General features: G+C 39.5%; 1 protein-coding gene across 8 annotated transcripts in view; it reads right to left on the bottom strand.

The window, feature by feature from the left end:
* The window catches only part of KIDINS220 (kinase D interacting substrate 220), a 58,935-nt gene that overhangs the window by 12,474 nt on the left and 18,929 nt on the right, over nt 1–27,532 (bottom strand). For 4 of the 8 annotated variants that reach the window (XM_081905926.1, XM_081905928.1, XM_081905929.1 and 1 more), the window contains exons 11-26: nt 25,704–25,802; nt 25,137–25,314; nt 23,987–24,151; nt 23,479–23,658; nt 22,617–22,782; nt 21,578–21,729; nt 20,600–20,889; nt 20,114–20,254; nt 18,967–19,210; nt 18,726–18,814; nt 17,792–17,936; nt 16,397–16,559; nt 9,733–9,911; nt 5,264–5,490; nt 3,323–3,433; nt 1,730–1,786 (exon numbers count right to left, since the gene is read on the bottom strand). In XM_081905926.1, coding sequence (XP_081762052.1) covers nt 1,730–1,786; nt 3,323–3,433; nt 5,264–5,490; nt 9,733–9,911; nt 16,397–16,559; nt 17,792–17,936; nt 18,726–18,814; nt 18,967–19,210; nt 20,114–20,254; nt 20,600–20,889; nt 21,578–21,729; nt 22,617–22,782; nt 23,479–23,658; nt 23,987–24,151; nt 25,137–25,314; nt 25,704–25,802 — 2,586 coding nt within the window. The remainder of the gene's footprint in view (nt 1–1,729; nt 1,787–3,322; nt 3,434–5,263; nt 5,491–9,732; nt 9,912–16,396; nt 16,560–17,791; nt 17,937–18,725; nt 18,815–18,966; nt 19,211–20,113; nt 20,255–20,599; nt 20,890–21,577; nt 21,730–22,616; nt 22,783–23,478; nt 23,659–23,986; nt 24,152–25,136; nt 25,315–25,703; nt 25,803–27,532) is intronic. The other 4 variants (XM_081905930.1, XM_081905931.1, XM_081905932.1 and 1 more) reach the window with 2 other exon arrangements.

Here is a 27,532-nt window from a genome sequence, read left to right as displayed (position 1 = left end):
TACAACCAATTTTGTCCATTCTACTGGTACAATCACCTTGTAATCTATCAAGTTTTTATAACACTTATTGCAGAGACTGCCTCAGAGAATGTAAAAAAAGAACTTAGAATTTTGATGAGACAAACATTTTAAAACATTTCAGCAAAACTGACACCTTCTTCAAACTTCACACTACTGTGAGTCTGAGGTCACTCATACTTTCTCAAATAATCACTAGGAAATAATTAAAATCTTACTATACAATCAGGTAAGCACCTTTTAATTAATTCAAATGCACTTGTGAATAAAAAGAAAGATAGCAAGGGAAAGAAAGTGTATTTTATCGGTATCATAAAGCTGTTATAAAAAAGGGAACCTATTATCTATGGGGGGTAAACCATCTTATATCAGATTGAACAGGAGAAAAACAGGCTCTGTGCTACTACTCAAAACTATATATATTCCTATCTCTTTATATGAATGCTTATTTATGTACCCTTCCCTGTGAATGATTATCATTGCACTCAAACATATGTTAGGCTGGATTCCCAAATCCATAACATAACATAATCATTCCAACTTTTATCTTTATTATCCATGGATTTCTCTCACTCAAGACTTGCACCAGTAATGGCCAATGTGGTGGCAGCAACAAGAGAAGGAAGGAGTCTGCTGCCACTGAACAACAAGTGTGAAGGGAGAAGAGGCAGGCTAGGTCATTTTGCTGGACCATACCCATTATGCAGGTGATTAGTCTACACCAGTGTTTCCCAACCTTGAGTCTCCAGCTGTTTTTGGACTACAATTGCCATCATCCCTGACCACTGGTCTTGCTAGCAAGGGATGATGGGAGTTGTAGTCCAAAAACAGCTGGAGACCCAAGGTTGAGAAACACTAAGTCTGCGCTACCACAAGCTATAAACAAGGTGGAAGTGATGCAGGGTGAGGGGTGAATTTTGATGGAATCCTCATCTTTTTCTCTAAAGTATCTGGAAGAAGGTGGGATTATCCTGCATGAGTATTTAGACTATGATCAGAAAACAAAAAGCATACAACTGAAAGCTGTTGCAGAAAAACAGGATAAAGCCATTGAGAGAAGGGTTACCATCCAAGTTCAAATCAACAACTTTAAAACAGAGTTAAGAGTTAGAGGTTTTGGAAGTAAGATCCGAGTTCAATGCTAATCTATGGAGATATTTGTATGGCAGGAACAACTATGATAGAATGTAAAATGCAAAGCCTGCCTATTCCTAAGGCTCAAGACAGGCACCTTCCATTCTCATGACAACTGTCTTATGACCAGCTTTATGTCTTGTCGACTGCAGCAGCTTTATGCCCTGACTTAACCAAGAAAGGGCAGGTATAAATTATTCGGCTGAAACACTTAGAGAAGGCATCAGCCAGTCACTTTTATGTAAGTGAATAGCTAATAGCCTAATTCCCTTCTACTAGCCAAGGCAATACTGCTAATGAAGACAGAACACACTGTACTCTACTGAAAAACACTGTACTCCACAGACTACAGAAGGCTAGCAAGGGAAAGACAAATACAATATGCATTATAAGTAGAATATTAGCTCGTACTCTTGTACTCATTCACAAACTATGTTCATTAGTCTTCATCTATTCTATTTGCTCATCAAGCCACCAATGCAGTGTTAGTGAACTGCCATGGTCATTCAAGCAGACTCATTACTGTTGAAGAAGCAATGAGATGCTAAGGATCCACACCACATGACTACTCATTTACCATTGAGGGGTCTGTGGGTGAAGGAAGCCACTCAGCAGCATCCTCCTTGATAACATCCTAACAACAACAACAAATTATTACGATTTGGACAAAACGGTTAAGCATGCAACAAAAGTATGAAGGAACAATGGATGAAAAGAATATATCATTCTGCAAAAGAACTGGTTTTCGGTTTTTAAGGGGTGAGGAACGTTAAGACTTGCAAGAACATGATGTGGCTCAACAAGGCTTTTCCCCCCGGACCTGTGAAAAAGAACCATGCGTGGCCACTGTGAGTTGGTTTCCCAGCACTCAATCATGAACAGTTTGCACCCCTCTTCTCTTCCCTTTGCATGCTTCAATTCCCTACATTGCTTCCGGGTTAGCAGGAAGCCATTGTTTGCCATTACACATCACTGCTAGGCAAACAATGCCTTGTGTGGAGCATAGTTTGTCCACAAATCAGAACTTGAAATGAAGCAAAAGAGGAAGAGGCATGTGAACGCAAGGCTCATTCATGTTCTGGCCAAGCATTATATCCGAATTGAGCACCTGTGATGACTCAGCAGTAGATCAGTCATTCCCGGGAACTGGGAAGAAATGCTCTTTCAGATTAGAAGTCTTTGCAGGTCAATAGTGGTCCACAGGCTATAACTGCCTACTACTAGGTTCTGAAGATGTTTACAATAACATTTTTATAAACTCCGCACAGCTTTGCCCGAAAGGCACCTATATTCCACAGCTGAAGTAGCCTAATCATTTTCTTAATACTTCCTATTTAAAGAACATAGTACAATGTGATTTCCTGTTAAGAAATTTTTAATTTATGGAATTATGGCACCATTTCACAAATGTGGTTAAAAGTTCGATTTATATGCAGAAGGAAAATTCATATTCTAGAACTTGCCCAAACTAAAAACAAAACATATTTTGCTTTATATCTGAATGTTAGCATACAAATTTTTAATCCACAGCTTCCCCTCTGTCATTATGGTTTGCCATTTTCTTAAATCTAAACAAAAAAGAACCTTTAGGTTGTATCCAACACTGCACAAAAGGAGGCCTGCTCCCACAACATGACTTCCCCTTCCTCTCCTTCTCCCCAAAATCTGCTTTTGGGAGTCCCCCAACCCTCTGGAACAGATTCTGAGAGTGTGTAGGCAGCTGCAGAGGGCAGGGGGAGGGGAAATAAAATTCTGTTGTGCAAGCAGAACAGTAGTGTTGGGTACAACCATTATCTTTCTGTAGTCTATAAGTGGCTTAACATTAATCATTTTATTCTAGCAAACAACACCTAAATTCACAATAAGTTAACTACACTTATTACATACTATAAACAGAACCTCTATATTTTCACTCTATAAAAATATTCTGTAAGACTCTTACGTATTACTCTTAATACTAGAGTTCAACATTTCTATGTATATAAACTTGTTAAAAAGTTTGAAAGAAACACATTTTACAATCTTAGTTAACCTTGGCTTTAATTTTTATAAAATATATTTTTAAAAATTGCTTGTGGATTTATGTGCTCACATTAAACATCTACTGCTGAATTATTGACTAATCTTATTTTGTAAGTTAGCATGTTCACGTACTGTTTGAGATACTTACTAGACCACTGCTTTGTTCCCTGGACATACTCGTTTTTAGTGATGGACGTGAGATGAGATGAGAACTGCCAGGATAATACCTTGGCATGTAAACATATGGGGCAAAGAATGGCTATGGAAAAAAACATGCAACAAAAAGGGACCATTACAAAAATCAAAAGAAAACTTAATTCAACAAATACAACTTATTTAAGAATGTAAAACATAAAAGTAAAACACACACACACACACACAAAATTTACTTCTTGAGGTAATTTTAACAATCCTATTTTGAATATTATCAAAGGTGAAATAATTAGGTAGTTACATACCCAACTTGAAGCCAATGAGAGATTTCCAATTTAGTTCAACGAGACACAAACAGTAGGACAATGGAACATTTTTATAATGAATTATGAAAACATCTATACACCTTCCAAAAGCAATTAAATGAGTCAATTTAGAGCAAATACTAAAATCAGACAGTTTAATTCCATTCTAATACTTGAATAATCTCACGGGAATAAATGTGACTTGAGGACTATGGCTTAAGTATCTAGGAAGTGTTCCACGGGTGAATTTAAGAGACAATTTGTGTTATTCAATTTTCATCAATTTTAGAATTCAGACTGCTTCTCAAACCTTGTCAGGTGTAACTTGAAAAATACTGTGTGATGGAGACCTCTAATATTAAAAAACTTAGTGACTGGCCAATTCATGACTATGCACGTATCTGGGTCTACATCTGAAGGGTCCTAGCCCAACATTTACAGAACAATCTTATACATGTCTACACATATGTGAGTCCCAATGAGTTCAATGAGACTTACTTGCAGAGATAACTGGCTATAAAGTTGCAGGCTTAATCCAGTTTGTGTGATGAAGTCAACACACAGGTTTTGGCAGGGTTTGCACACAATCACCATGTTTGGACGATCACATATTAGCTTAATAACCAGAGATAAGAACAAATATTTTGCTTGCACATACAAACCTTTCACTCTTTAAAAAAATAGCACTCTAGTTAGCCAAAGTTCTCAGACTATTCACCAGTGTTTGAGGCTGGTTTACTATAATGGCTTTTTCCAAAGCTAAGCTAGCAAGCACAGTTTCCTGGTTTGAGCTACATGATTCATGGTCTGATTGCTCACGCTGTAAAGAGAAGAACAAAAAGGCTGTGTGTGCAGGCAAAAGGCTCATTTGCATCTCATTTCAAGCCAAAATATGGTCACCCATACTAGGTTGATGAACTATTCTACATGCATCCAGATTGCAAAACAGCACCCTGGCTGAACACATTTTTCAGAGACTGGTTTTTGTAGCACTTGGCAACCTGGTAAACCATTGAGAAGACTAGTTCAACACGTGCCATAACTCCATACTTGTAAGTGGGCTTTGCACATTCTAAGCAGCCAACATTATGCCCTTTACATGCTGTTGGAATCCAATTCTGATCAAAACCAGCTAGCATGGCCCATGGTCAGGGATGAAGGGAGTTGCAAGTCCAACAACATCTGGAGGGCACCAGGTTGGGGAAGCCGCTTTAACCTATGAGCAACCCTATAAACAACCTTCCTTCTATGCAGTTACCAAAACCATGGAGCCTAATCTTTCTTCCATTTGTCTACTTCCTGCAATTACGTAAAGATTTATAGCTTCCGATAGTCTTGTTCAACCGTGCGTGTTCAAAACCAGCACACTAAAAGGGACAAAATCCTATTTTAAAAATTCTGAACATATTCCAAAATATTTCATCATTGTTGCATCATTTGAACCAAAAGTGCATTTCTTCAGAAACTTAGCCCAATGGTTGAGATTTGCTGTGTACTTATGAATAAAAATGCTATGGTTTTCATCAGTTTTCTGCTGAAGAAGTGTGGCATTTTAAACAAAGTATTTATTATACCAGGAAAATCATCATCATCATCATACGTCAATTTTCAAAAGCAGCTTTCTTTCTTACTCTATTATAGAATGGATGCTGTGGTCCAGTCATGCCACTGTAGTAGCTGCTGTGAGGCTGTGGAGATACAACTCCTGCATTAAAAGGCCCATTAAAGGAGTGTGTTGAAGAGCAGGCTGAGGAAGGCTGGCTAAACACCGACGATGCTCTAGGAGCTGCCTCTTGCAAAGGTAACGTGGGATATGGGATTGCTCCAATGTTAATTTGGTCTCTTGCAGCACGGACATCTGAAATATTTAATTTGCAAAAATAATCAGCAAGCATTGCCAATAACATATAATCTAAAAATCAAAACAAAGGACACAATTAGAGCTTCTGGCAAATTGTTGCAGGGTTCTGTTCTCTCTCTCTGGAGACAGAAGTGGATTCAGCATTAAGATCAGTCTCTCTCTCCCAGAACCAGAGGAAGAACAAAAACTTGGAAGGTCTTGACAGAACAAGGGCTTTCCTTTCTTTCTCCAGACCTCTTAGTTCAACACTGAGAACACAGAATCTCAAAAAAATAAATAAATAAAAATTAAGAGCTGACCCCTGCTTCCTCGAACCCCCTGTTATATACGAGTACTGCTCCATTATGGAGAGCAATGAAAACAGCAAGGATCAGTGGCAGCTGGTCCTTATTGGTCCTGGCAGAAGACAGGGCAGCAAATGGTAGATAAAGCCAGTGGTAGACACGCCCCATTCTACTGGTTCTGCTCCTTTCAAATTACCTTGCGAGAATTATGAATGAAGGACCTTCAAGAAAGTGGTGTGTCTCAACTGTTCCCAGTTGTGGAACAGTTGTGGACCACAGACATGAAATTTACGGCATGTAATGCCCTAAGAGAGAATATTATGAAAATGATTTACAGGTGGTACATGACCCCAGTCAAGCTCGCAAAAATCTACCATTTGCCCGATAATAAATGTTGGAAATGTAAAGAAAATGAAGGTACATTCTTTCACCTTTGGTGGACGTGCCCAAGGATTAAGGCTTTCTGGGAAATGATATATAATGAAATGAAAAAGGTATTTAAATATACCTTCCTGAAGAAACCAGAGGCCTTTCTCCTGGGCATGGTCGGCCAATTGGTGCCAAAGAAGGACAGAACATTCTTTATGTATGCAACAGCAGCAAGAATACTCATCGCAAAGTACTGGAAGACACAAGATCTACCCACTTTGGAAGAATGGCAGATGAAGGTGATAGACTATATGGGACTGGCAGAAATGACTGGCAGAATCCGAGACCAGGGAAGAGAGACGGCGGAAGAAGACTGGAAGAAATTTAAGGACTATCTTGGGAAATATTGCAAAATTAATGAATGTTAGAATGATGTTGGTTTAGAAATTAAGTGGTTTTCAGCTGTAATGATTAAGTAAAAATAAAAGAAAGGATGAAAATTAAATGAAAACTAAGGGTGAGGATTTGCTGAATTAATAATTAGAATTGGAATACAAAAAGGGGAGGTATGAGGAGGTCTGGGAAGTAAGGTATAAGAAAACAAGGGAATGAAATTTTACTTGCTTTTAAATTGTTTTTAGTTTTGTACTTTTTATATTTGATATGTTTTTTTTGTTTGTGTTTTGTTTTTACTATTGTTTTTTCTGTATAATTTCTGAAATGTTAATAAATATCTTTTAAAAAAAGAAAAAAGAAAGTGGTGTGTCTCCACATTACTTCTACAAGGAGAGGGGCAACCAAACCTCAAAAAAGAGTAAGGAAAGTAGGGGGGGTAGATAAGACATTTGTCAAATCCCCCCACCCCGTCCCAACAGGAAGCAGACTAAAGGGGCAGTTTCATATTACCTCTTGCTCCCTATTTTTGCTGCTGCAGCTAACAAACGTATGGAAGAAGGGAAAATGCTAAGGGGAGACGCTGGTGATGCTAAGCGCCCCCTCCCCTCAGCTCCCTTCACCCACTGCATTGTCCTCTATTATAAATAATAATAATAATAAATAGACTCACTCACTGAGATGTTTTTTTCCTGATGCTTGGCTTCATTCCACCTCCACTCCAAGTTCCCTCTCTCTCTCTGTCTTTCTGTCTGTTACTGTCTGTCACACACACACACACACACACACACACACACACAGCCAAGGCTCTTAAATGATATTATAAATATAAAGGCAAGTGACAGCCTTCTAGCCTTTTCCTCTTTTCCTCATATTCTGAAGGGACAGAAGACAAAAACTGGAAAATGCAGCAACTGAATTGGTTGGAGACACTGATTAAGACCACCATACCACGGTGCCAATTGCCATGTCCTGAGAAACTCCTGAATGTTAACAACAATGGGAAGATGTCCACAAAACCTGCTGCCCATCACACCAGATGGGTCCAATTTCTTCTGGTGCACAGACTCATTAAGAGGAAAAGATTGCTGGAAAGGAAACGACCATTGCAACAAACACTTCCCACCCCATGATGGATTGCTTTGCACGATGGACAGTCATATCTTGCTTCTTGAATTTAATCCGTTCTGGGATTCAACACCCAAAATGGTTCGAGAACCAAGTCACAGCTTCCAATTGGCTGCAGGACCTTCCTGCAGCCAATCGGAAGCCGTGACGGACGTTTGGCTTCCGAAAAACATAACAATCACTTCCAGTTTTCAATCGTTTGGGAGTCAAAACGTTCGAGTTTAAAGGCGTTTGGCTTCCAAGGTATGACTGTATTCTGTCCTATTCTTTAGGGTCCTACACATATCTAAGGCTTGTCACTTTGTCTACTTAGAGCATGTAAGTTGAAGGCATTAAGGGACGAATGAATTCTTGAGGCTTGTGAAAGGCGGAATTCATCCTGGGAACATTGAAAATGCTTCAGTGGAAAGAATTGGAGCAGAGAGGGAGAAAAACTGACCTCACTACAGTGAGGTTCTGTGGCACAGGTTTGTCTCCTGTCTCATCACAAAGAAAACCAACTTATTCTTGAAGAACCCTTCCAACCAAATAGAAAAGGACACAAAACCATTCATGCTGGGCTCTGGGCTGCTAAGTACACAGTTGCCTTCATGCTTCCTGCGCTGGCTCTCAGGAGATACTAGTCATTCTCAAAGAGCACTTCTCATCAGAATGGCTCTGCAAGGCCATGGGTTAACAAGTCAAAGTTAGAGCAGGCCTTTTCAGGAATCACCTATATGGTAGTCCTATCCCCAAGTCCAGTAGGATATAAGAGTACCCGATGTCCTCCTGGCTCTCACTTAAGGTGCTACTGGAAGGAATTTTTTTGTTTTAAAAAATAGTAATATTCCCAACGCCCTGGAAAAATAAAAGTGAGTGTGGCTTTGGAAGGAGAGGCACAAAAGACCTCCCTCAAAAGAAACTGGGAACGAGCCTCCTCTCTCCAGACTTCCATGTTTATTCTTGCCTATCTGGGTCAAGAGGAAAGGCTTATATTGATGCAGAATACATTGTCTCCAAAGGGAGAGCTGCCTTTCAAGATGTTATACATTATGTACACACTGTATATGTATGCAGTGCTTTTTTTTCTAAAAAAATAATATATGTTTAGGGGTACTCTCACTCAAGAAAATCACCATTTTATAGTTCAAATCGGGGGAAATAAATACAGTAAATGGACAAAAGTACGAAGATTCACAAAATGTTTATGGGTATACGTATCCCTGTGTCCCCCCCAGGAAAAAAACCACTGTACATATGCATGTGTTATATGCTATCATACAAAAATTATAGTTACAGGTAGGTAGCCATGTTGGTCTGCCGTAGTCGAAACAAAATTAAAAAATTCCTTCCAGTAGCACCTTAGAGACCAACTACGTTTGTTATTGGTATGAGCTTTCGTGTGCATGCACACGTATCTGAAGAAGTGTGCATGCACACGAAAGCTCATACCAATAACAAACTTAGTTGTTCTCTAAGGTGCTACTGGAATGAATTTTTATTTTATTTTATTTCAAATACAAAAACCCAACCATTTCCAGTCTGTTTCTCTAGCTGCCTGAGAGCTTGTAAAGCAGCCCTTACAGAAACAATATTCAGCACTACAGAATACATATGTGTATTCTGGTTTTCTCAACAGGAAATACCTACATAAAATATCTCTTTAATTCCTCTGTGACAGTGTATCTCCTGCATTATAAGCACTGCTAGGATTTTATATGCTAAATTCTAGAGACTAGTAGTTTGAACACTAACAATGGGAGATTGAACTACAATAATAATATGCAGTTCTTGTCAAATTGACACATTACATATGGACCAAAGAAGGTGGGCAATGCTTTTTATAAAGAATTGCCAGTCCTTTATTCATTCATTACTAGAAGGGTAAAACATACTCAATTCTGAATAGTGATCACGTACTTGGGATTTGTGCTGCCGTGTTTCTGTTACTGTCCTTGTGTATGTTATTCGTTCTGATAACACAAATATCTCTTTCTTAGAAAAGTAATTTATTTTATTTATTCATTTCATTACACTGATGTTGGTATTAAAAGCTTTCCTGTTGGATAGTCAAATGGCAGTTTACCTGCAATAATTTCTCGGAGTTTTGGATCGAGGTTCACTGTACATGGAAGAAAGGTTTTTACATCACGTGCTATAAGGACTGGAGTTCGTGAAGACAAAAATACTTCAAAGTTGCGAATATCCCCATCAATTTCAAGCAGAGGTTCGACATCTTTAGTTGTTGGAATATTCTTTGAAATTCTGCAGAAAGCAAAGAAACTCCACATTATAAAGTCCTGAGTAAATTCAGACAGAAGGTTTATCAGGCATTTGTCTAGCTAAGGATCACAAACCTAGTAACAGATCTATCATTACTAACTTAAACATGTTCCTATCCAAATCTTCCCTCAAATAATTCACAAACAACTTGTAAACAAATGCAGCTTTTCACACATTCATGGCTGAGATTGCCGCAAAACAAAGTTAAGAACGAGAACAAAGAGTTAAAGTTTTTTGGTGTTTTTTTTTTTCAAGACAAGATTCCGAAAGAAAAGGAGCTGAAGACTTAGATGAAAAACCACAGCTGAGAAGTCACATGAAGCAAATTAGCTGAATTTTAATGCCAGCTCTGCTTAAGTCTGAATGTGAACAGTGTTCTGCATATGATGAACAATACTCCTGTTCAGAGGCTAATAGCCTACTGCTGTTTTATAGATTGAAATCTCTATTCTAACCTTCTGAGCTCAATACATTAAACTATTATGTTGAAAGAGATATTTATGTAAATGATAATCTTTTGGTGAAGGGCCACAAATCTATGTGTCTGTGCTTCTCAACTTAAAAAAAAGGAAAACGCTCACCCACAAATTTTTGCAAAGTTACATGCCCTTAAAACCCAAGTTAGTTCAAAGACTACACATTATGCGATGGAGGCAGCAGTATTCTTGTTTTGGAACATCTGCTGCTAATAAACCTTAGTTTCTCTCAATGCATTAGTGGAAAGGAGCATGGAGGAACAAAGTGACCATGATTTGCTCTCCAGAAACACATGTTCACACTAAGCCAAACTTTAGTGACCCAACCAGGCCAATATGTGGACATTATTTTGGGCCAAAACTGAGAAGAGGAAGATGGGAAGCTGCCACAACGTTAACGATGGTTTGTTGGTGCTCTTTTATGTTTTGTTGACAGCTCAAACTCTCATGCACTATGAAGATTGTTTCGGTTAGGGATTAACACTGTGAGGTAAGGCACTCACATGCACACTACAGAATTTGGAAGCCTGAATTGCTTCTTGCTAAACTCCTTTTTATTTGTCTTCTGTTTATCAACTGTAGCAATTCTATCAACAGTAAGCCTCACTGAACACAAGTGGAACTTGTTTCCAATGCATACACAAATTTGGGTTGTTCATTTCCATTTTTTCCAACTCACTTTTTCCTGGGGATTGTTGCCTTTTGAACTTCTGCTCTTCTTATCTCCAAATTTTACAATTCACCCTACCTCGGCTCCTTCAACACAAGATGAGGATGAAGCCAGGCAGAGCAAACTACGCTTATCAGTTATACAAGGTAATTAACAGAATGTTTTGTTCGTTCATTCTTTTTTTGCATCAATAATCTTTGCCTTGCATTAAGGAGACAGGTTACTCAGGGAGTTGAATTTTAAGGCTACAAGGAAGTTAGCAAGAGTAAGAGTAAACAGCAGGAATTTCTGAATGTTTCGGAATCAGAAAATCACGTGTGTATATTTTTAAAAGCGCGGATAAATAAAGATAGTGTCAAATGGTGGATGTAAGTTCATCTATTACAAGGCTTCAGTGATGGTTTGAAGGACCTTCCATAAATACGAACCTTTTGTCTACTACATAGACAGTTGAGATGGTCAAAATAGAAAGATCAATCAGATGGTGGAAATAATGGGAATATAATAAATAGAAAGGGATTAAATGCATGGTTGTACTGAGAATGCTAGTTAAGAGGTGGTCAGTATGAGAGGCTGAGTGTACAGTGACAGGGAGAAAGGTAAAGAGTCTGAGTGTACGGGTATTCTCCAATAAAGAGGACTGATGTGTGTGGGTGTGTTTATGTGTGTTCATGCTATAGGTTGTTTGGAAGTGTAGGCTGTTCATCTTGAAACAAAATTTGCAAATTCAACTATTACAGCTTGTTAAACAAGAAACAAGGCAAATTAGCAATCAAGTAAAAAATCAGAAATAGACAGTTGATATCAGGCTTGTCGTACCACTGAGATATGTATAAGAACACTAAGAATGTAAAATAAGGACCAAGTAAAATGGTGTACTAAACATATGCATATCATTTCTGGCAGCCAAACTAAGTAATTAGGGGAAATTAGATAATTGGGTATATTTTAAGGCAAGCTGAAGGGGAGAATGCAATGAACACAAGAAGGAATTTGCTAACAAAAACAAGGCACATCCAAATAACAATATCTGGATAGTGCCAGAACAGACATGGCATATAATTTTGCAGAGAAGATGGCACATCACATGTGCTGCTGGTTTATTTCCTTTTTAACGGTAACAGGCCATGGGATGGGGTGGGAAGTACAGCTGGCTAGGCAAATGGTAAAAAAGGAGCAATGGACTGTCCTCCTTTCTAAAGCTTTGACCACTGTTTCTGTCCATGTGGACCCTTGGAGGCAGACTCCTTTTCAGCAGATGGGCGCAATCAACAGCAGAAAGTGTCTATCCCACCAACTGTTATGTTTATGCGCGTAGCTAAACTCTGAAATCCGCTCCCACACGAGCCAGCGATGGCCACCAACTCAGACGGCTTTAAAAGAGGATTAGACAAATTAATTCTGTGACCTCTATGATCTCTAATGGAGGGTGAGGCTGTAAGTGGCCACTAGCCATGATGGTTATGATCTACTTTACAGGCAGTATGCCTGGGAATGCCAGCTGCTTGGAATCACAAGTGAGGAGAGTGCTGTTGCTCTCAGGTCCTTCCCATAGTCATCCCACTTTGAGAAAACGATGCTGGGCTGGATGAGCCCCTGGGAGGTGGGGCAAGAAAATGTCAGGATAAGCTATGGGAGGGGAAAATGTTACATATTAGAAAAGTAATTGTAAGCACACGCTAACACGTGGGTTGTATCTAATGCAGTGCCCTTGCAAGAAGACCCAAATTTCCCATTGAAATCAAAGTACAGTACCTAACTCTTGTCAGGACTGCATCAAAGTGGCTGCTTTTGGATGCAATGCTAAGCCAGCTATATAAATTTGAACAAGAAAGTGCAACTTCAAAAAGCACCCCCCCATACAGACTCAATTGAACCTCATATATTTCCCCCTCTCTTCCTTAAACAAAACTGGTTAAAACTGTCCTAAAATAGAAACCCGCTACCACCTACTGGAGAAGAAACCTTTTTTAAAAAAGAATTACCTTGTACAAATGTTCTCATTTTTAAAAAGCACCCTACAAATCTCAAATACAGTTTATAGAATGGGTAATTATCATTTGTCTAAATGTGGTACTGGAAAAGTAGACAGAAAATGCTCGAGTTTTCATTTCTCTTTTCTCAGTTATGTATATGTTAACAAAAAAAAAATCTCAAATGATTTAGACAAAGGCTTTTAGCTCAACACATAATTGCAACAAAATTACAATAATTGTCCCAATTAAAATAATCCTGAATGAACAGTTTGTCATCTTAATGTTCTGATGGTTTATAGAAGGATCTACTTAATTAGCTGAAATTGCTTTCCAGTGTTAGTATCAAATGTCATTTGTTAAAAGTTGAACGATTTGGAAAATAATTTAACAAAAGCAACTTTACCAAACATCAAGAACCAACATTTTTTCCCCCAGCTGAATAAAGCAAGCAGATGTGTCATCAAATTGCTATAAAAATAAATGAGCCTTTTTATGGGAGGGGGGATTTAAACTTTACTACTGGTGCTAAAGATTTCTTATTCTGATTTTTTATCAGCTCAGATTTCTTTAATAAAACATGTATCATTTATGTCTTCTCCTATTAACACACTGTAAATACTTTTTCAAACCCTACTAACAACCCAGAGAGACAGAAATATGTTCCATTTGCTAAAAGCAAAGTTATAACGCAGAAGTTATATTATTTACCCCAGAAAAAATGCTGTTTAATAGAACACACCAAATTTTATCATTAGAACTGGGAAAAATACTGAGCAATGCACATTTATCTGCAGAACTTAAGACACTCTATATATACCCCAGGGGCACTTAGGGCTATATCACATGATAACATTTTCACTGTCAGAATAGGGCTTCCAGGGAGCACAAGCCCACCTGAGACCCCCACCCCCCAAAGCTTTTTCAGATGTATTTTATAGTGTTCCTGCTGATTAGACTTCAGTGAGGTAGCTAGTGGGAAGCAACTAAAAACCTCTCTCACATTCTTGCTGTCTGAAGATTATGCACGCCATAGTTTGCAAACCAGGAGTGGAATTGGTTAGTTTCAAGAAGGATTTACATCACTGCATGTGTAATTATATGCAAAAAACAGGAAGTGGAGTGAAAATTGGAAAGCAGAAGAAGAGCTCACATTCAAGAATTTGGCTTCTATTTGGAAACCATGGTTTCATGAGTACCAAGCAATATACCTGCACTGGGCCTTGGAATTGTAAGAACAGACTCTCATTTACAGGTAGATGAATTAGCGTTTGTAGCTATGCATAACCTGCAAGCCACAAAGAGTATCCCTCACCTATTTCAGTGTTTAAAAGTTACAGAGAAGCTACTGAAACGAACAGGAAACAAGCAGGAAGACAAATATGAATTCTAGATTTAATGTTAAAACGCTGAATGACAGACCTCTTCACCAATATCATTGGTATGTTAGTGCCATCTGCTGGAAGATTAAAGGCAGTTACTAATGAAAAACAGGCTTCCAACTCTATACACATTTATCTGGAAGTTCCACTGAACTCAACAGGGCTTTCATCTGAATTGTACTGCAGACATATTCCGGCAGTTTATCTAACTGGTACTAACAATGAACGTTAACCTACCATTACGACATACTACATTAGAAGGGCAAAGCTATTCAGTCCAAATGGAGACCCTATAACTAACAGTTCTGTAGCTCAGGCCCAAGTATTGCCAACCTTGCTGGAGCAAGCAAGCAGGCAGAAGCCCCAGCTACTGTTGTTCTTTCCTGGATCTATTAGCCTGCTCTCATGGCAATTTGAGGTTTTCTAATTCCTTGATACCATCTTGACTGTTGGTCCTGGAAGATCTACAGGCCTTTTTCCACCTGGCCTGAGAACGCAGGGCCCTGACTGACTCCAGCTGCAGAAGCTGAGGCTGCTGAACAGACTCTTGCACTGGGGGTGCTATTTCAGGTTTTTTTGTTGGGGAAAGAGCTGCTGCTGTTATGGATATTATTTTGTTTGCATCTTTATTTTTAGATCATACCATGATTTATGTTGAAATTGTTTGGTTCGGCTGCGCACCTGTTGATGTGTTTTATTTATTGTTTATGACTAATTTTCTTATGCGTGTGATTATGTAAATTTCTTCATGTCAAAACCATGCTCAAGGTGGCTTACAATTATGTAAAGGTGGCACACGAATAAAATGATGAATGAATGTATCAAAGAAGAAGAGGAGGAGTTTGGATTTGATATCCCGCTGTATCACTACCCGAAGGAGTCTCAAAGCGGCTAACCTTCTCCTTTCCCTTCCTCCCCCACAACAAACACTCTGTGAGGTGAGTGGGGCTGAGAGACTTCAGAGAAGTGTGATTAGCCCAAGATCACCCAGCAGCTGCATGTGGAGGAGCGGAGACGCGAACCGGGTTCACCAGATTACGAGTCTACCGCTCTTAACCACTACACCACACTGGCTCTCAGTGGGATACAAAGGAGTATCCCAAAAGGGAATAAGGACACACAGAAGGTAGTAAATGTGTTTAATCCCATACTTAATATTTGTGCAATGTGTAACACGTAACAAGTTTTTGAAGGCATTACCTAGTCATAATCCTTATATCTACTCTATGGGGTGAATCAACGTCATTATGCCACACCCCATGGCAGAGGTGGGCAACTGCCCAAAGCCTATTCAGTTCATGGCAGAGTAGAAACGAATTACTATACAACAACTAGTTACTATACTGCAACTATTCCTTACATTTATGTTCCCAAGAAGATTTGGATGGATAGAGGGGATAATGCCATTAGATTATGTTATACTGTGTCCCTGTTGCTTTTCCAATGACGGACAAAAGAAAAAACTAGAAGACAGCAACAGCCATTAATGCCTTACTCTCTTCATTTAACAGATATAATTAGACCCCATTCTGTTAACGAATCATAGCGCCTAATCCAGGCATGGCCAAACTTGGCCCTCCAGCTGTTTGGGGACTGCAATTCCATCATCCCTGACCACTGGTCCTGTTAGCTAGGGATGATGGGAGTTGTAGTCCCAAAACAGCTGGAGGGCCAAGTTTGGTCATGCCTGCATCTTTTAGCATAGTAATTATGAATCACAAGTTATAGTAATCAAAAATAGTAATAGCATATCACAAATACTCACACCTTATTTTGTGAGTTTGAAGCATTTGCCCCAACAAAGCAAAGCATTCAGACATATGCTAATTTGTAAGTACCGTAACACCAAAATAATTTACTCCCATTTACTGTGGACATTTACTTTCTCTCACCCAAGAAACAAAGATAGTTAAATCCTGACTTTTGAACACCCACCAACAAATGGAAACTTCAAAATCACACCTACCTCTCATAGATAGTTTTTAAAGTTAGCTGATCTGGAACACCTTCTGTTTCTTCCAGATACAATATGAGCCAAGAGGTCCTGTATGGCCACTGTTCTGTCAAGTTGATCCAGCTAGCCAGTCTATCCCAGTTGAAAGTGATCTGATTAGCTCTTAGTAAACGACCTTTAAAATATGAAAGGCTGTGAGGGTAAATTTCAAAATCCACAGCTGAGCCATACCTTTATTTGGACCAACCAAAATGTCACCAACAACCGAGCAAGTTCTGAGTTCACTGGAAGGATCTTAATGGCCACATATGGACGTGACGCGAAGTCACAAGCTGGTTTAGCCGTACTGTGCATAAATCCTTCAAGTGGGGCAACAAAGCATACAGCAACTGACTCAGCATTGTATCTAGGCCAGGATTCATGGTTTGTGTTCCCCAAAACAAACCACAGTTAGGAAATCAGGAATAAACCTTGCCTTCATAATTTGAAACCACATTTCATTTCTCTTCCGCAACAGGTTTCCCCTTTCTTTCTCTTCCCAACAGCCTCCCAACATCTGATTCTGGAGATGCATGGAAGGCTATAGGAGGGAGGGGAAGAAGTGGAAGCCCCACTGCATGAGTTGAAGCTTGTTCTGTTCATGCACAGATAAATGTCACCTCATGTACTTTATACTATCTATGCTTTGCTTTCCTCAAGTTAGCTTCTCTGATTATACCAGAGGCAATTTGTTGAAAAACCTGATCATTCTGTAATTTTTCAGCCAACTTCACTATTGAAGGGTGATAAAAAGCTCGATTGAACCCAAAAAGCCATTATGCCACAGCAGGCATGCCGCCTTGTTCCCCCGACTTCGAAGGCCCGGGGCTGCATGATATCAATGCGGCATGTGCACATGACATCAGCATGCCCTGCACCATGCTGACATCACTTTTGCACATCACAGAGTGTGCGGCCACCACAGAACTTTGTGTGGACCCGGCCCCTTCTATGATAATTTGAGGCCTTGGCCCTCACAGCCCCAAACAGATGGCGCCCCTGCACCACAGGCTGATCACTAACCGTAAATAGAAAATCAAACAACTCCAGCAGCCATAGTTTGGCTCATCTGACACTGCCCAAATTTTCTCTGGATAATTTGACTTTTATCGTTTTATCGTGAAAACAGTGTGTAATGAATATGGTGTAAATTATTTGATTTCTCATCACACAAAGTCTCATTTCCATGGCTCACTCTAGAAGACTAGGGAGGAACTGTGGACTTGCTCTCCATGAACATGTAAACAGTTTTTCTTTCCTAGGGCAGCTAACGGACTATGGTACATGGCTGACATGCTACACATAGCATGGAAACTGTAGGTTTTAAATGCCTCACTTTGATATGTAAAGTATAATAAGGAAGCACACCTGTCACAGAAACAATATTTAGCAATCGCCTCATTGTCTGCGGGCTAATATCACTGAACCAGTCTTCTGTAACCAAAAGCTTAGTCAGATCAAAAGACATTTGACGTGTAATGGTACGCTGAATTTGTCTTCTTCTGTAAGTGTCCTAATTTTGGGGGGTGGGGAGAGAACACAGGTATTATTTGTATGAACTGTTTTCATGTTTTACAGTCTACCAAAAAGGCAAGATGTTATATTAGTGCATTCAGAGGTGAACAGAGTTGGACAAACACCAGGAGTCACTAACGTACTTCGAAATGTCTCACCAAGAAAAAATATGTAGGTATTTCTTGCAATAATTTTCATTTCAGTGACATTTTTTTTAAAAGTAAGTGATGTTACTGTCCACAATATACTATTTTTATATCATAGAAATGTATAGCTTTCAAAAGTGTGCACCTATGGAGCTTAAAGATCTCAATGTATGAAACAAATCAGAAATGTACTCATATGTTTCTTCTGAACATGCTAAGCCTACTTGTTAGCAAAAGCTGTATCAAAAAACAACTTCCCAAACATAATATTGAATCAATATGTCCTGTTTTAAGGTGTCTATGCAGATATTTTTATTATTAAATTTGTTCCACTCTTACTATGTTTGCTTTTGACGTATATATTTTTGTAAGATGCCTTATGAGGGTTTACCCTAAAGACAGGACATTAAATGATCAACATGGTTGATCTGGTCTTGCCAAGCACCACTTTCTAGCAGCAATTTGTGGACCCAGTCCAGGGTCCACAAACCCACTGAGCTTAAAGAATTCTACCACATCTGAAGCCAGTCTATGAATATGAACCCAGAATACATAACCTAAACAGCTGTTTGCTAAAATGCATAACAATAATTTATGTGTGTAAATTATGTGTAAAAGATTTCCAACTGGCCATTTCTTACCCGCCTGTTGAGAGCTGTTTTGCTTCCAAGCTTGGTCACATCTCCCAGGCTATTCTGTGAAACCCTTCGATCAACATCTTCATGGAATCCTAGGAAATGTCTCTCATTAAAACACATTTTCATTTTACCATGCAACAGATGATTTCTACTAAGTGGTAATCGTTCAAATATTTATGCTATCTTTTTTTAAAAAAACACCACTATTGGCATTTGATGCCTGATTATTTATAATACACTATACCTGCACCATCTGAATATGGGACGTCTCCATTTGTGGTTGCAGCTACCATCATCTTTTTAGCACTACTGAGTCCACGGCTGTTAAGAAAGACAGGTAAGTGTACGATATTTCTCATGTAATCATGTCCATTTATATTTGAGTCACGGAGCACACTGTTCAGGTTCTGATTAATTGCCTTTATGATGATGTGTGGGTCACTAGCAAAAATTGCAATAAATGGGCCTTTTGAAAACAGGACTCTAACCTGTGAAAAGAAGAAAAGAAAAATGAATGAAATCATTCAAAATCTGTATCCCACGGGTGGTCTAGTCACAGTAAAGATGGCACAAGTGGCTCAGGTAGCAAGGCTTTCATGACACTCCTAGACAGAAGTTGGAAGACCACTAAGGCTCACCCTGCCCCCCGCCACTGCCCATCTCTTCTGTACTGCCCACTCCCAGTTCAGCAGGAGGTAAAATGTGGAAGGGGCTGCAAATATGTACTGTGGTGTGGATTGTGAACAGCACACTCATATATTGCCACCACAGGAAGCAAAAGATTCTGCTGAGACACAAAGTTCAACAGGCTATGTTTATGGAACACAGATTGGGTTGGATCCAGAGAAGTACTTGCACAACAGGGCTCTCCCACTTTCATCTTGTCACTTCAGCCCTTCACACTCTACAAGAAGTTGCCTTCTGGGATATTTTGGGATGTGACTAATGGAACTGCTGAAGGGGGTAGAAATGGCAGAAATCAAGAGGAGGGACTGTTGAAACAGTGCCTTCCACTCATGCAAGGGATTCTCTGGAGCTTGTTGCTGTAGTTTCTTCAGGTTAGCTCACAAAGGGCGGGGGGAATGAAATCACTTTTCAGTGTTATAGTTCCAAAACAATTCACACAATCTCTTCAGGCAAAAATCTTAACTTAGGAGCAAGCCCCCGATATAAGTGGAACATAGGCTTGGGCTGTGAGTTCCACTGAAAGCAAGTCAACTAAAAACAGCTAAATTATTCCATTGGTTTTGGTAAGATTTAGTCACAACTACTCAGTCTGGATTGAAACCAAATATAAAGGAAATCTTATTCTCATATACGTGACTGATTTCAGAACACTCAAAGTGTTTGATTGCCCAAGAGCACTCAAAGGTAAAATAGTAGTTACTTACTGTGTCAAGCATCTGTAAAACTTTGTCCTGCTCGCATGCATCTAATCCATCAATAATTACCGCAAGCCTGGTTTGATTCTGAGTAAAGCTATCAATGGTTTTTGCCATCTTTGCCATCAGTTCCACTTCACATTTAAGAACCTATCAAAATAAAAGTAGTGTTAAAACGGTAGTGTTACCATCCTCCAACACGAATCTCATTGAAATGACACATTTTGCTTTCACTGTTTAAAACAGTGAACCCCTTTTGCACAAATGTATTCCTTAGGTTCACTGGGAATTAAATATAAATCAAGACTGCTTAGAGGTTTTATTTACAATTAAGTAGTGTACAAATTCTATTAAATAAAAAAGACAGAAATGTTCAATGATATAACTGAAGTGCTTTATTCTCATGACTCCCCACCTTTTAAATTTCAAGTTAAACAAGCATCATACAATTCAAAGCACCTGCCACAGTTTTTATGACAATATAATAATACTTACTTTCATAAACCCCTCACTTTTCAGCTTGTGTAGCTTTGAAGCAGCACTATGAAGCCGTTTTCTCTGTGAGTTCAAGACCGAGTCCATCACTCGCCACCACGTGCGGCAGTTCAAGATGAAGCCCAAACCCACAACACATAGAAATGATATCAGAATAGCATTCACTGTCATGTTTTCAGGATTCACTTTAAAATAAGCTAGAAGAGTGATCCCAGTAACAATGCAGCTCAGAATGAAAAGGAAAATAACGAAGGATGGGAGGCAACAGGTTTTCTTCCATTTCTTTTTACCTATGAAACAAATCAACAACTGCTAAGCACTTTTCTACGTTCAGCAGGAAACTCAAGTACCACCATCAAAATTTAACAGTCTGATATTTTAAAACTGAGATGAAATTAGAAGAACAGCAGCTATAGGAGGTTTTTAAGCAGAACCTGTCATCGAGGGTTTAGTTGAGATTCCTGCATCGCAGGGCGAGGATCCCAACTATGATTCCATGATATTCTTGAAAAATATTAACATGAGGTCCCTTTACTTTCCCCCATGGCTTCAAAATGAGTTAGGTGCACAAGTTTCAGAAATCCTTGTCCACAGGTGAAGAACTTGTGGCCCTCCTGATGTTTTTGGCCAACACCTCCCATCGTCCCTATCTACTAGCCATGCTAGCTAGGGCTGGTGGGAGCTAGCTAGCACCCAACAACACTTCTATCTTAGCTGTTATATAAACTACACACAGAGGATTGTTATGAGGCCAGGATAAAAGAGCAAAAGTAATGCCTCTCTTCCTATTCTTTCCACAACTGCTAAGTTTCAAACATTTTTATACCATGAGGATATCTAGCTTCTTCCATTTATTATACGCTTTCTAAATGTTTCAGGGAAAATATATTTGCAGAGCAGATGCATTTTTCCATTGTTACAACAGAAATGGAGAAAAGCAGTGATTTGGTAAAATAATAATAATAATAATAATAATACCTTGAGTATCTTCAGTCTTGAATACTCGGAAAAGACGTGTTGCTAAGAAACCAAATTCCCTCTCGCAGGCATCTGAGAGTGTGGCAATCATTTCAGCCATTGAAGTTTCTCCGCCAACACTGGATAGCCTATTGTAATCTGTAAATAAAAATCTGAAGACAAATACATGAAACAGTTTGATTGCTATTGGCTGATAAAATAAGCTTTTTTCTGTCATTAAGATACACATCTTTAAATTGCTGGGCTGCTTTTAATACAGTAAACTGCATTTTTATTTGCCACTCCTCCCCTGCTTTTAAAAAACATGCAATGATAGTTCTTAACTCCTACACACTTCTAACAATGTAATACGAGAATTATTTCAACCAAGTGCTTAATCAGGACTCCGGGGTTTAGAGTAGACTCACTAAAATTAATGGGCCTAGATTAGTCATGTTCATTACATTAAATTGGTTTACAATGAGTAGGTCTACTGCTGGCTGCAACCCCAGATATGTCACAAAGGCAAGTCACTCCATGCAGAATTGCAGCCTTAGAGAAAACCCAACAAAGTGTCAGTAGCTGTATTTTGATGAAGAGCTTCCTAACATGCCTAGGAAAATATTCTGCAGTTTTACTGGCGAGTTTGCCAGTGATCCCAACAATATTTCTCTCTGTTGCTGCAAGACAAGATCTCAAGGAACCAACCCAGTTAGACATTTAAAAATCCAAATACAGGCAGGCAGACACACACAGGATGACAACATTTACACAGCGTTGCCACCTGAGGAATTTCAAAATTCAGTTCCAAGAGATTGTAGCACAATAGAATGTTGAAAAGAGAATGTTTCCTATTTCTATGCTGTGTGGACAGTCCTACACAGGTAAGTGGCTGCATAGTCAATCTAATTAGAGTATCGGCTAAAGATCCCAGCTCAGTTGATCTCCATGAAACTTGGTCTCAGATGAGCATTCGACTATCAGACTTCTTTCTTTTTTAAAGCAGATGCTCTCTGATGTGCTTCACAACTAGAAGAACAAGATGTGAGATTACACTAACCTTACAGGTAAGGCTTTAGTTGTTTGCTCTGGCAGCTCAGGTGGGTTCACAAACATAAGTTTAAGAAGCAACTCCATGTAGCCAATATGTCTTGCCAACCTTGTACTTAACACCCATGCCCAATTCCAGTTCTCTCCTTCTCTTCGGCTACCAAAGTATATCACAGCTAGAAGAAGACGTTTTACAAATACCCTCAATGTTAATAGCAGTTATGGGCTTTAAACAGGAAACCAAATCACAAACCCTTTTGACACCAATCACATTTTAACTTTTGTCATTGCTATATATTTTATTTATATGATAGTTATCAACTATTTTCATTTAGTTCCACAGCGTATTTCTGGATAAAGCATGACAAAAGCAGTCATAAGAAAATCCTAATTCTTAAGTTATGTACACACCCATTTTTTTCCTGAGCTTCTTCTGAAGAATATGATGCTGCAGACCCCAATGTTATTTCCCATCTAAAAGCTAGAAGCAATAACACCCAACTTTTCACAGGTGGGGTGAAAATTTGGGACATGCAAATTTTGGTGCATGCATATTTCTTTAAATCATTGTCATTGATAACGTCGTGGAACCGTAATTAATAATCTTCAGAATTAATGGAACATTGTATTTCTGGAGCCAAAAGACAGGTACTGGCCTCCTTCTCAATTTAACAAATATTTGAAACCTGAGTATTGTAAATATTTAGCTACCCTTATTTTTGTGATAGTGTACTTGAATACATCATATATTGAAAATTCACGTTTCACAATTTAGTTCAAAATCCGAACAGTTTCATTTCGTGGACTAAATTTCAGCTTAATTCTGGGCACATAATAGGTTGTAATTACCGGTAATTCAATTTAAGACTTACTAAAAAATACATATAGCAGTGCCAGCAAGCTCAGTGCCACTGCTATTCCAAGTTTTGCATCCAAAGTGAATGAAAGCAGTAAACCAACACCACCACACAACAAAAGTGTAAGGACCACAATCAGCCAGGAAAATTGGAACAAAGGTTCAATCTGCTGCCCAGCAAAAGTTTTCATTTCATCTAAAAAAAGAGAAAAAGAAAATAATTAATCAAAAGGTAATTCCAGAGGCGGTTCTCTGTATGGCTACAATTGCTCCCTTGCAGAACAATCTACCATTTTAAAATAAATAAATTACTTTTCCATTAGAAAGCATGATAAGGAAGGGGTAACTAAGAAGAAGGGATGGGGGGGATTAGATTCCGTTTGCACTTTGAGGCAAGCCTACCCAATACACATCCTGCAACAATACAATAACTGAAACACAGCCATCCTTAACAATTCTAACCTCTCCAAATTTCGCAGTGCAGCTCTTTCGTATAAAAAAGCATAAACTGGAGTAATTCTTACCTTCAAGTTTCTTGAGCAGAAAAGATTTCCCACTCCCCCATTGGGCATACAGCCCAACACAGATGGGGGGCTGCATAGTTGGCTCACTAAGAATGTCGGCTAGTGCACTGCTATAAAGATCATAACCCAGCATATCTCCATCAGATTCTGTCGGAGATAAGTGTCCTGCAAAACCAAACAGGCTTCATGGAGTAAATTAGTTATGCACGTAAGTATTTAGCTTTTCATACATTGGCAAATCATGACCAGCATGCTTAAAGCAACTTAAAATAAACCACTCACTCTTGAAAAGAAACCCTCGCTTCTTTTCATAGTCCCACATAAAATTAACACATTTATTTTCTTTTTGCATGCTGTTACCTGAGAGATGATTTTGATGCAGTGAGAGCAGCACTGCAGGAATGTCCAAACACACACACACAAGTTGCAGAGCGGTCAAACAAGAGTATATTGTCACAGAAAAAGGCACACACATCACACCCCTCTTTTGCTGTGTGTGTGCCAAAAGAACTGCAGAAAATGCACGTGCACACAGGAGAGAGGAGCGGTGCGATAAGAAAAGATTGCCACAGCAAGCTACACACACATTAAGGAAGAAGCGGTGGTTCTGGAAGACACACTATTTGCATACAGATTGTCCCAGGAAAAGAAAACACAGAGAGAGAGAACAGGGGAGCACCCACTGCAAGGTACCACAAATAAGGGGAAGGGCCCCCCCAAAAATGAGCAAGCAGGCTGCTAGAACAACAGTAAAAACAAGCCTCCCTTAGACAAACATGAAAAGAACTTCAATATCTTTTCAGTGTGGCCTGTCTTTATGTAACTTCTAATTTTCTTCATTCCAGGCTACCCTCTCTCCTGAGCGTTGGCTGAATTAAGTTGCTTGATCGGGAAAGGTGACCGGAGGGGGGGGGGCAGAAGGTTTCTTCTTTGCTCCAGGAGCAGCTGTCCTCTCTTCATAGGCTTGTGGAGCTAAAGGGGAGGCTGTGCTGAGGAGGGATAGGCGAACGGGTGGAGAAGGCTGGCTATGTTAGGGGTAGAGTCAGAGAGACCCCCCTCTGCTTGCGAGCAACGGTCCTCACTTGACGTCTTGGCCACCTCCTTGCAGCTTGGAAGCTGGCAGATTAAGAAGAAAATGCACAATACTTACGAGCTCCAAATATCTGAGTTAAAATGCTTTTCTGGTGGCTACAGTCAATGTTGTAAGGCGTCTCTCCAGCTTTATTGGGCCTGTAAAGCAGTCTACCGTCTTTAGGATTTCTTAAAAGCAGTTCTGCAAGCCTACGGCTTCTCCCACGAATAGCAATATGAAGTGGGGTGTCTCCTTTCTGTAAGAATAGCAAAAGAGAATGGGTGAAGACGTAGCTATTGTGGAGTAGATCAACTACTTATTCAAAAGCTGCCCTGACAAGTTCCCTTCACTGCCATCCCTTATCCCCCTAGAACAGGACCTTCCCTTAGTTTTCTCTCTCTCTCTCTAAATAACCCATCTCTTCACTTTGCAAATTTTGTTTCTGTAAAAGAAAAATCCAGGGTTAGGGTTTATTTTACTGAATCATTCTGACTGGTCCTTCTTCTTTACAGGCATGTGTAAAATCAGGTATCTACCTCAATATCATTTTCAACTACCTTCATTTAATAGAGGACAATGCACTTTGGTTAAAGCATTAAGGACAATAAATTAAAATAAATACAGTGGTTATCAACTGGAGTTTACCTTGTCTACAGCAGAAACTTTAGCTCCTTTGTCAAGCAGAAGCTCAACTATTTCAATATTTCTCATCTTGGTGGCCTTTATAAGAGGTGTTTCTCCATCCTAAAAGCAAAAGTAAAATAGTATTTTGTGAATGCCTTCAAAATAGACAGGCACAACAGGCCTGCTGGGAGCAATGAATTTTGAATTCTGGAACACCTGCATATTTTACGGCAAAAAAAAAATTAAGTACCCACCTCCAGCCTAGAAGTTTGAGGTAATTTTAATTGTAACATAATTTTTTGTTTGCCCTTGGGGTCAAAACTGGTAGCCCAGGTTGTTGTTTTTCAAGGCAGATACTCAGTATTACATAATGAAGTTCAGTTATTCCTCAATACATTTACAGAGCAATCTTAACTAGAGGGAACTGGTGTAACTTGGCTTGGCATAACTTACACCAGCATAAATGTAAAGGTAAAGGGACCCCTGACCATTAGGTCCAGTTATGACCGATTCTGGGGTTGCGGCGCTCATCTCGCTTTATTGGCCAAGGGAGCTGGTAGACAGCTTCAGCGTCACGTGGCCAGCATGACTAAGCCGCTTCTGGCAAACCAGAGCAGAACATGGAAACGCCCTATACCTTCCCGCCGGAGCGGTACCTATTTATCTACTTGCACTTTGACGTGCTTTCGAACTGCTAGGTTGGCAGGAGCAGGGACCGAGCAACGGGAGCTCACCCCGTCACGGGGATTTGAACCGCCGACCTTCTGATCGGCAAGTCCTAGGCTCTGTGGTTTAACCCACAGCGCCACCTGCATCATACATTACTACTATTCTAAATGCTGTTTGGAAGTCTCTGCAAGGGTCTAGGCCCCAGGTTGTGAGGACTGGGCCCTAAGTTGCATGACCAATCTGAACAGAACTTGGAATAGGTTTAAGTCTCTCCTTTGCTGGGTCCAGTCCCACCCCTTTGGGGAGAGATTATGCTGGTGTAAGTAATGCAGGCTTAAATTCTGCTGGCTGAGCCCTGGCCAAGCTGGGATGAAGGATTTATTCCAGCATAGCTCTGGCTGAGCCTCTGGTGATCCAAGAAAGCCCAAGATCTTCTAACTCCAAGCTATCTTATCCCAGCAGATATTGGATTTGGATTGTGCTGTTAAGCATTCCCTTGAACACAAATTTGGTGTGGTATTTTCCCCATGCTATGAATTACAGTGGTACCTCGGGTTAAGAACTTAATTCGTTCTGGAGGTCCGTTCTCAACCTGAAACTGTTCTTAACCTGAAGCACCACTTTAGCTAATGGGGCCTCCCGCTGCCGCCATGCCACCGCTGCACAATTTCTGTTCTCAACCTGAAGCAAAGTTCTTAACCCGAGGTACTATTTCTGGGTTAGTAGAGTCTGTAACCTGAAGCATCTGTAACCTGAAGCGTCTGTAACCCGAGGTACCAATGTATTTCCTTTGTTGACGTTCTAATTTGCAATGGTAGTTATATACAAAGTAAAGCGTTTCTCATTAAACCTATTTATGGGAAAGCATCTCAGAAGGAAAATTAGCTTAAGTATGTGCATATAGCCTCCACTCAAAATGCATTTCAGTTAAGATATTGATTTTCGATTTTTTTAAAGGCGAAGGGAAATGCTGGTGATATATTTTTCAATGTGCTCCACAGGCTTTCTAAATATAGTTTTAAAAGCACAGAAGAGCAAATATGAACAAACTAGAATTGTACTCAACTATTCTCTCCTCACATTTAGTGAAGACAACATTTTTAACAAAAATGCCATATTCAGCAACACAGAGAAGAGCGAAAAAGCATTGTTGCAAAATAAACCATATCTCGAAGATCAAA

The sequence above is a fragment of the Podarcis melisellensis genome, assembly GCF_964234715.1.
Source record: "Podarcis melisellensis genome assembly, chromosome: 3".
NCBI classification, from domain to species: domain Eukaryota; kingdom Metazoa; phylum Chordata; class Lepidosauria; order Squamata; family Lacertidae; genus Podarcis; species Podarcis melisellensis.
This window is presented reverse-complemented; position numbering and strand designations above follow the sequence as displayed.